Consider the following 10,483-nt stretch of genomic DNA (forward strand, 5'->3'; position numbering starts at 1 on the left):
AACATAACATAACCATTAGGAAAAAAAATTATACAATTGGTCCCTATGGTTTGCCATAATTTACATGGTAAAGAAAACGTTTATGTGCTTGGTTGTTATGGTTTTATTTTGTTGCATTGTTAGTCCTTTAGGCATTAAATCTTACCTTGAGTTGTTATCTTTTTTAAAATACCAATATACCATAATTTTGTTTCTTATGTTATTTAACCATTTTATAAACTACAATACCTAGTATGTAAATGTAAGGAAATTAAATATGAGACGTAGATGTTAGTTCACCCTCATATTGTCAACTTCATCTTTCGACCCCCAAATACTCTTCGCCTGAGCAGTGCTTATGATCTATCTTATTTCCATGCGATTGATCCCACTCACCCATAATGTCTTCCCTTTCAACACACCAAAGACATAGCAAGACGATGATGGGTGGTGGAGATGACAGGGGATAAAAGGAAAGGGGTGTGAGTGTGGTTGGGTTTTAATGGGATGAAATAAAGAAATAACAAAAAGATACTAATAATGGTAAAATATCATTTTACATATATTCAATATATTTTATAGTTCAATATTAACGATGTTATTTAAAAGAACCATGTACCAAAATATAACCACAAAAACCAATTACAAAAACATTGTAATAGTTATATATCCTTGTGAATTCCACAAATCATATTGGTCTAATTTTATCAAACCATAACGATAACCCTAATTGTGATTTCTATAGTTAATTTATCCACTTAGAAACAAAAGAAAAGAAATGAAGAAAAAAGAAAAAAAAACATATAAAATTACTAAACTAACCCTATCTTCTATGCATCGTGCAGCACGAGTGGGTAGTTTTTAAACGCACGTTTTAATATATTTATACGTCCCCATTGACTTTTCAATTTTTCATCATCTTTCATTAATTCATACCTATAAGGCTATAAGTAGCTTCAGATCTTGATCGTGTTTAAAAACCAAAACAAATTATGAAATAAAAGAGGATACACGAATTAGCTACAGTTACTGAATCTGAATATGGCAACTTCCATTGTCACTTGTAGTGTAATTACCACTCTCCATAAAAACACTTTTGATCCTTTCTCCTCATCCTCCTCCACCACCGCCATCTCCACCGTATCACTCCCAAAACTCACCGCCGTTGATGGGTGTTTCTCTTCCGCTAACCGCAGGTATCTCACCTCCGGCAGCCAGATTTCTCATCGTCGTACCAAGTCAAAGATGTAAGTCCCTCCGTCCTCCGGGCCACCCCTTCTCTATCTATATATCTTACTAATCTTATACTTCAAACTAATTCTTAGAGCTTTGAATTGAAATCTTTTTCAATAAAACTTTTTGGGTATTTTTGAAAAAAATGTAAATGCACCGGTCTTTCCATGAATTTTTTTATTTAACTAATTTTTTTTTTGAAATACTAAAGTTTTTTAAGAGTCAAAGATAAACCAAATGAACCACATACATCGATGTTAATCATCAATGAATTCTATACTCATCACAAGTGGTCCAACAAATTCGGTAGAGTAGAGTCGGGTCAAAAAATGATCGCGTAAGATTTATAATTCGAAAGTGATGGGTTTAGTTTTTTATATGAACTTTAAATACAATAATGTTATTACATGTTTTTTTCGTATGATTAATATAAAAAGATAACAATTTCAGGGAGTTTATCGTCTATGCCAGTGACCAAATCGGAGATCTCCTCCCCTTCGGAATTCATTTGCCCGATTCTTGGTCAGTTGTTTAAAATACTAATTATTTAATCATTTTTTTTTCTTTTTAAATAGTTTTAAATAACAGGTAGAAAGTATTTATATTTTGCAGGCCAGCATGGACTCCTGGATTTCTATTGGCTGTAATCGTACCCTTCTTCACCAATAAATGGGGGCCATTTGCGAAATTCAAAGGTAAAATCATTTTGGAAGAAGAAGAAGAAGATATACATAGATTAATATTTTGAGATTAAGAAATTAATAAATATGGGGTAATTAAAATGGTATGTATGTACAGAGGAGCTGGACAAGGTGGAGGAGGCGGTGGACAGCGTGGCGGATAGAGTGGAAGAGATGGCGGAGAAGGTGGAGCATTTCGTGGATGAAATAGGAAATGAATTGCCGGAAGGCAGTGTTTTAAAATCAACTTTGGAAAAAGTTGAAAATATTGCTGATAAAATAGGCAAAGATGCTCACATGGTTTCTGATATAGTTGATAAGGTAATGGTACTATTACCTCTTTCGGTATTTGTTATATTTATGGTATAATTATATAAGATTAAAACTTTTATTTTAAACAAAAAATTTATTATCTAAAAGTTACTTTAAGTTTTTTAAAGTTTTTAGTTTTTTATGTTTCTTATTCTGAACTTTTTTATAAAAAAAAAAAATTAGTTTTATAAAAAAAAAAAAAAAAATTATAACTAATTTTCACAGCTTAAACGGCTAGTATTATATTAAAATATTTATGTATATACTTATAGATCTCTAAGATTTGATTTGCTAAAAAGAACTATAATTAATACGATTATGAGACGGTTTCTTTCTTGAAAAAATAAATAATACTTTAAGTTAAATAGCTAATAAAATAATAATATGACTTCATGAAAATATATCCAACAAATAACCTAATAATGGACTCCACATGCAAATTGCTACCTACCAATGACATTTTAAATTTTTGGTTATTTAAGTATTATGTGATATCTTGTCAGATTTAGCGATTAAAGTCATTAAACAATACAATTAAATAATTAAATGTATATAAAAAATGTTACTTGTACTAAAATTCAAGAGATTAAAAAATCGAAAGAAAATCACTGCTGATGTATGATTTATAATTAGATGTGAAACCTATGTATTTCATGGGTTAATATATATATATATATATATATATATATATATATATATATATATATATATGATATAGATCCGGTAAAAAAGAAATTTTTGGTAGGAAGGTAAGAAGTTTTTTTTTCTATATATTTTTTTGACAAACAAAATAAATGAATCACTAGATGATTCATTTGTAAGATAATTCACAAGAAAAAATTCCCAAAAAAACATCTTTATGATTCATTTTTAAGTAAATTAAGAAAAAATTCACTTTTATGACAATTTTAATGAATAACAACAAAATCATTGTATAAATGAATCATCGAGATGTTTTTTTGAGAATTTTTTTTTATGAATCATCTTACAAATAAATCATCTAATGATTCATTTTGTTTGTTCGCGAAAAAAATATGTAGAAAAAAACTTCTTACCTTCCTACCAAAAATTTCCTTCTTATTTGATCTTGACTCTATATATATATATATATATATATATATATATATATATATATATATATATATATATATATAAAGGTCTAAATATTTGAAAACTTTAAATTTATAAGAAAATTAGAAAAAATAGTGAATTATTATAATTCAAATGTTTTTATCTTTTAAATTTAAACAACTAATTTAAATAAATAAACAAAAAAAACTAATAGGCTTTAATTTGGGAATTTTGAAATTAAAGGTAATCCATTAATGAAACTGATATCTATTTATTACTATATTTTATTGCAATTATTATATTAAAATATTATGTAGAATTTAATAAAGTAAAAACTCATAAAATGAGATGTGGAAAAAAATTAATTCAAAATAACCACAAAATGACATTTGACAAATTAAATGAAAGTGGCAAAAAAAAACATTCGTTTATTAGATTAGATTATATGAAAATAAAATTATTGTCTTCCGTATACATATTACCAATTCTATTTATGTTTTCTTATGATGACTATGGGTAAACAAAAGCAAATAATTAGTGCAAATATTTCAACATCGATTTATTGGACTAACCATTAAAATCATATAATGTGTTTAAGTCAATAACCTTTTACTAAAACCTTGTTATCACAACATGATATGCTTGTTTTGGTTTAATATTCTATTGATTTGACAATATCAAATCAGTCTAACGTGTTTGGTACTTGATATGTAGTTCTAAAAAAATAGTTGGAAAGTTTAATATGATGATGTTAAAAGTTGAAACCACATAACATGATATTTTATCATCACCTTTTGTCCCTAGGGAGACCAGAAAAAAACCAACATATGGTCCATCAGTTATAATCTAGGTAAATTGCATCAAACTTGAAGTTATATGCGTCGCAAAAGCTAGACCTTTTAAAATGTTTGAAATTAATGGATTAAATAAAAAAACACAATTGTGCTTTAATAATTAAAAACAAAAACAAAAAACAGACAATTGAATTAGTTACACTAGTTGAGAAAGATTCTTGTGTATAGTAGCTCCCATGGCCCATGGGTGTGTGCACATGCCCAAGCGACAAAATAACTCTGGGACCTTTTTTAAGGAAAATCTTAGAAAAATTATGTGTCATGTTCCAATGTTAAAAAGAATATATATATATATATATATATATATATATATATATATATATATATATATATATATATATATATATATATATATATATATATATATATATATTAAGTTTTTAGATTAGTCAATACGAGGGCATTGTACTTGTTTTAAAGACATGTGAATGAAAGCATATTTATATATTATGGTTTTAATAAAAGTATATTGCTATAAAATTGACATAAAACATCAATTTAAACAAGATGAGAACATAAAATGGTTTATAACAAACAAAAAAATATTACACAATATTTTTTTTGAATATTTTGAATATTGAGAGATAAGATGTTAAGTTTTTGATTTAAATACAATAAAATTCTGATCGTGGATACAATAATGTTTGTAGAATTCTATTCTTTTAACAATCGTAGCAATGTGTATCATGCACTTTTTATAACCGTACATTTACAATCCTCCATATTGAGGTTTTTAATTTAATTAGAATTTGTATAATATCTTATATCATAAAAATAAATTATTTACTTAAATATAAAATTATTTTTGCAGATGGATGAAATGGAAGCAAAAGTGGAGGATATGTTCAACAAAAAGACAAATCATGATTGATATAACAAAAGAAAAACATAATATAATAAACAATGGAATGAAGTTTTCCCCATTGAGTCATAGCAATGTAGATTTGAAAAAAATTAAGAATTACCTTTTGTGCCTCGAATTGATGCTTATAAGATTGCAGTTCTTCTGATAACTTTAATTTGTCCTCCAAACAATCAACACGCAACTCTGCCTATTTTGCCTTTTCAATAGCCTCATTTCCAAACTCCATTAAAGCTTCAACACCATGATCATACAATGAACATTCTTTTTCCCATTTTGTACACCGAGTCAACAAGTTACCACACTCCAAGGCCAATTTCTGATTCTCTTCTATAAACTTCTTTACAGCTTGTGCATTCATGCTTGATTTAGCCTATGATGGATGGATGACAGCAAAAAAATCATTATCAATTATGACCTTTTTGGATATGTTCATCTTTCTTTTCATGGTATGACTGATTACAAAATCAATAATTGAACAAAATAGAAACTTTCACAAAAGATCCTGCTTGTGCTAGACGAAAAAGAAGCATGATTTTTTTCTTTTTTAATAGTATTTGTTGTAATGTTATGTTAGTTATGGAGGTGACAATTTTAACCAGTTTATCTAATTTTTGACTCCTCCATAACATACTCTAATTCAGAAAACCCAATCAAGACAAGGTCAAATAAAGCATTGAGAGGATGATTGGATGTACGTTTCCAAAATAATAATTGCAACTTAAGGAATCAAAATCAAATAATGAGGTTCTTAAGTTTTTTCAATAGCAACATTTATCTCAAAATATCCTTTCTGTTATCATGAATTTATCATCAAAATTTGGTTATTTTAAACCAAAATGTATCACAATCATAACGAGTTTACCAAAACAACCAAGTCAAAATAATCATTTTCAAAGACTCCAAACATCTCAAAACCCTTATATTTTCCAATGGTAGACTACATAAAATGAATTCACGGGAAAAAAAAAATAAGCATAAGGGTGCAGAAATCACTAACCCTAGCACCCTCGATAGTTTATCTTTCTCCATCAATTTCGATTTCAGGTAGAAGCATTGATCGTGAATATGTCTCTGCGCTTCTTTTGACGATCAAAGCTTTAGTTCGAGTGTACGTGTAGATACCAGAAGGCCGAGTGAATACTCTATCGATTCCAGTATGTAATCATCAATTTCTTGCGGGATATCCATCCTCGAATGTATGTGAATCTCTGTTTGCGTAATTGATCTTGAAATCTCCCGATTCAAAAGGATGGACTACAACTTGAAGATCAAATTTTGCATAAATTCACAAACACCAGAGACAAGGGGTTTGTGGAGTCGGAACATATTTGAACGATGGAACTTGAGGAGAGTCGTTAGAAAACAGACTATAAATTTAGCCCCTGTACTTTGTATTACATGCTAGTTTTACCCCAACTTAAAAAAGATACTCCTTTGTCTCCCAAAAATAGTGGATATTTTTATTATTTTAGCTCTAGTTATTATTGTAAATTCAAAACTTGGAAATGCTCCTACATTTTAAAAATAGGGAGAATTTCGTATTTTTAAAATACGATATTTAGCTGTTTAGGAAGGGCATATACGAAATTCTTCCTATTTTTAAAATGTAGGACATTTCTAAGTTTTTAATTTACAATAACAACTAGAGCTAAAATAATAAAAATATCCACTATTTTTGGGAGACAAAGGAGTATCTTTTTTCAGTTGGGGTAAAACTAGCATGTAATACAGAGTACATGGGCTAAATTTATAGTCTCTCTTCTAACGACTCTCCTCAAGTTCCATTGTTCAAATATGTTCCTACTCCACAAAACCCTTGTCTTTGGTGTTTTTGAATTTATGCAAAATTTGATCTTCAAGTTGTAGTCCATCCTTTTGAATCGGGAGATTTCAAGATCAATTACGCAAACGGAGATTCGCATACATTCGAGGATGGATATTCCGCAAGAAATTGATGATTACTTACGGGAATCGATAGAGTATTCACTCTGCCTTCTGGTATCTACACGTACACTGGAACTAAAGCTTCGATCGTCAGAAGAAGCGCAGAGACATATTTGTGACCAATGCTTCTACCTGAAATCGAAATTGATGGAGAAAGATAAAACTATCGACGGTGCTAGGGTTAGTGATTTCTGCACCCTTACGCTTATTTTTTTCACGTGAATTCATTTTATTCAGTCTCCCGTTGGAAAATATAAGGGTTTTGAGATGTTTGGAGCCTTTGAAAATGATTATTTTGACTTGGTTGTTTTGGTAAACTCGTTATGATTGTGATTATATTTTGGTTTAAAATAACCAAATTTTGATGATAAAATCATGATAACAAAAAGGATATTTTGAGATAAATGTTGTTATCGGAAAAACTTAAGCACCTCATTATTTGATTCCGATTCCTTAAGTTGCAATTATCATTTTGGAAACGTACATCCAAGCATCCTCTCAATGTTTTATTTGACCTTGTCTTGATTGGATTTTCTGAATTAGAGTATGTTATGGAGGAGTCAGAAAATAGATAAACTGGTCAAAATTGTCACCTCCATAACTAACATAACATTACAGAAAATACTATTAAAAAATAAAAAATCATGCTTTTTTTTTCTTCTAGCATAAGCAATATTTTTTGTGAAAGTTTATATTTTGTTCAATTATTGATTTTGTAATCTAGTCATACCATGAAAAGAAAGATGAACATATCCAAGAGGTCATAATTGATAATGATTTTTTTGTTATCATCCATCCATCATAGGTTGAATCAAGCATGAATGCACAAGCTGTAAAGAAGTTTATAGAAGAGAATCAGAAATTGGCCTTGGAGTATGGTAACTTGTTGACTCAGTGTATAAAATGGGAAAAAGAATGTTCATTGTATGATCAAGATGTTGAAGCTTTAATGGAGTTTGGAAATGAGGCTGAAGAAAGGGAAAAACAGGCAGAGTTGCGTGTTCATTGTTTGGAGGACAAATTAAGCAAGTTATCAGAAGAACTGTAATTTTATAAGCATCAATTTGAGGCACAAAAGGTAATTCTTAATTTCTTTCAAATCTACATTGCTATGAATCAATGGGGAAAATTTCATTCCATTGTTTATTATATTATGTTTTCTTTTGTTATGTCACTCTTGATAATAATCATAAACGTGTTAATTAATGAAAGGTTGACAAAGTAACATGTCACACCCCCGAACCGGAACGACGGAAACGTCCGGGGGTGGAGGACGTCATTGTAGAGTATCATAACAATTGTATATAAATGAAACATAGCAACGCAAACATTCATACATTAATATTAAACTTACATTGTTTACAATATTTGTTCTGTTCAAAAGTTAAACATGAAATAACAAAAGGTAGAAATAACATAATGCATCGACGCCAGTCCTCGATCGTGGTGATTACCTGCTTATTAGATCCCTGAGAATACAAGTCGTTTTGAAAAGCGTCAACTAAAAAGTTGGTGAGTTCATAAGCATTTTTGTATAAAAATAGTTTCACTTGTTTCGAATTGTTCTCGTTGTACTTTCAGAAAATCCGATATTTTCTATAAAATCGTTTGGAGTCTCGTTCTGAAACCATGGATATGTGCATGCATGTCATTACCTTTTATTCATCTTTATAAAGAGTGATTTTTGGAAAGTCCTATAATTTATAAAGGCAAGCTGTATTTGAGAATAGTTCCTTTGAGCCGTAATAACAAGTAGTTTCCAGAAAATCCCATGTTTTCTTAAAAGTAAGATGTGATCTCAAAAATAGTTCCCTGGTGTCTTAATAATGAGTAATTTCCAGAAAGTCCCATATTTTCTAAAGAATATAGTTGTAAGCTTTGTTTTCTTATCAAGTATAGTTATGTGTGTGTTCTAGTTGATTAACTTTCGAAATCGTATAAAAATTGTTTTCCACAGAAGATCCTATATTTTTTGTATGTGTGTAATCGTTTGTGCTCTTAAAAACCCTAAGACTGGAGTGGTGTGAGAAATCAACAGGCGATTGTGGACAATCCGCACAATGCAAGTGGACGATCAACACAACGAATGTGGACAATCATTACCATGCATGGGGGCGGTCAACACAATGTGCCAATTTATTTATAAGGTTTTCCCACGTAAATTTCTAAATAACATTGTTATATTCTAAGTGAGTCGTTATAACCATACTAATATAACGGAGTGCCGGTCTAGACGTTCTTCAGGTGTCAGATTCGTTTAAGACATTTGTCACCCTAGACTGGCCTGTCTAGCTGTAGCGAACAGTGAAGGTGCGGGGTGTCAACCCCGTATAGATCTATACACAAATTCCCGCTCTCCCTCCAGGAGACTCTGGTTATAACTCTTACAGGACTTTAAACGTACACTAATATATATAGGTACGGTGAAGATGCGTCTGACTAGAATACTAACAGATGTTTATGCAAATCGTTGAAATCCGTTATTTATTAAATAAATAACAATAGTTGTACTCGTTGACTATATATTTCGTTTTGTTTCATAACATTAGTTGTGCCCGTTGACTAGGTGTTTCGTTTCGTTTCATAACATTAGTTGTGCTCGTTGACTAGGTGTTTCGTTTCGTTTTGTTTAGTGAAATAATTCACTTTGAATCATATTTGTCAAAATTGACTCAATATCATCAACGTGTCAAAAGTGGCCCTTCCTTTTTATAAATTATCAAATAAGACTCACAATTGTCAAAAAGTGTCATGAGTGATCCAAAAATACGAGGATTGTTGAAAATAGCCATTTTCTTTTAAAATACACATTTTAGGCTCATTTTTAAGAAAATGTATGAAATGGCCCTTGTTTATTAAATAATTCCACTTTTTGGCCCTTTTAAATTGAAAAGTTCTATAGAACCCAAATTTAGCCAACATTTCAAAAATGACCTTATATGTTATTTTTGGCCAAAAATGGTCCAAAATAATATAATTTCCATAATTTTACAACTTCCCAAACTTTTAAGCCAACAACTTTATTTAAGCAAATTTTGAAGCATATCCTTATGATTCTTGACATAAAAATTTATGAATGATATTTCATAAACATACTAGTTTTTGTTTCTAATACAAAATTTGTTTTATATGGTTCAAACTCTTGAGACTTGCTCAAAATCTCAAGTTCTTGAACCATTCATATGGAATTTCATAACTTTAAGCACATATAACATAACATGCATGCACAATAAGAAAATATATCATGATTCACACATGACTTTGACTTGTATTCTCCCCCAAAACTAAGAAAACTTAAAAATAGGGGTATAAATCTCACCTTGGTTTGATTTGGTGGATGATTTGGAGAGATGATGAGGAGTTCAAATCCTAACACTTGAAGAGTTTGATAAACTCTTTGAACCTTGGAACATCTTAAGAATATTAACACATAATATCTTGTGTAACTATGGTGAAATAAACAAAATAATATGGAGAATTTCTAACCAAATATGAGTTACTTATAAGAATCTAGGGGATGCTTTGAAGAAAATAAGACCTGGAGC

General features: G+C 29.7%; 3 protein-coding genes across 3 annotated transcripts; 2 read left to right on the plus strand and 1 right to left on the minus strand.

Annotated features, from left to right (window-relative positions):
• The first annotated feature begins 925 nt into the window (after positions 1-925).
• On the plus strand, positions 926-5,142 carry LOC145132085 (uncharacterized). The gene is made up of 5 exons (XM_079066740.1): positions 926-1,226; positions 1,663-1,734; positions 1,825-1,907; positions 2,011-2,213; positions 4,941-5,142. Exons 1-5 carry the CDS (start codon positions 1,021-1,023, stop codon positions 4,998-5,000), a joined length of 624 nt encoding a protein of 207 aa, XP_078922866.1. The 5' UTR covers positions 926-1,020; the 3' UTR covers positions 5,001-5,142.
• Positions 5,143-5,181: 39 nt separating this feature from the next.
• On the minus strand, positions 5,182-6,182 carry LOC145110926 (uncharacterized). Its single transcript, XM_079047243.1, has 3 exons — positions 6,117-6,182; positions 5,857-5,931; positions 5,182-5,364 (listed from the first exon to the last, which is right to left on the minus strand). Exons 1-3 carry the CDS (start codon positions 6,180-6,182, stop codon positions 5,182-5,184), a joined length of 324 nt encoding a protein of 107 aa, XP_078903369.1.
• LOC145132097 (uncharacterized) lies at positions 5,278-8,268 on the plus strand. The gene is made up of 2 exons (XM_079066749.1): positions 5,278-7,118; positions 7,744-8,268. The coding sequence occupies exons 1-2, from the start codon at positions 6,927-6,929 to the stop codon at positions 7,984-7,986; spliced, it is 435 nt and encodes a 144-aa protein (XP_078922875.1). The 5' UTR covers positions 5,278-6,926; the 3' UTR covers positions 7,987-8,268.
• The last annotated feature ends 2,215 nt before the right edge of the window (positions 8,269-10,483 follow it).

The sequence above is a fragment of the Lactuca virosa genome, chromosome 1 (assembly GCF_052849685.1).
Source record: "Lactuca virosa cultivar CGN04683 chromosome 1, Lactuca_virosa_CGN04683_v6, whole genome shotgun sequence".
Lineage (NCBI taxonomy): Eukaryota > Viridiplantae > Streptophyta > Magnoliopsida > Asterales > Asteraceae > Lactuca > Lactuca virosa.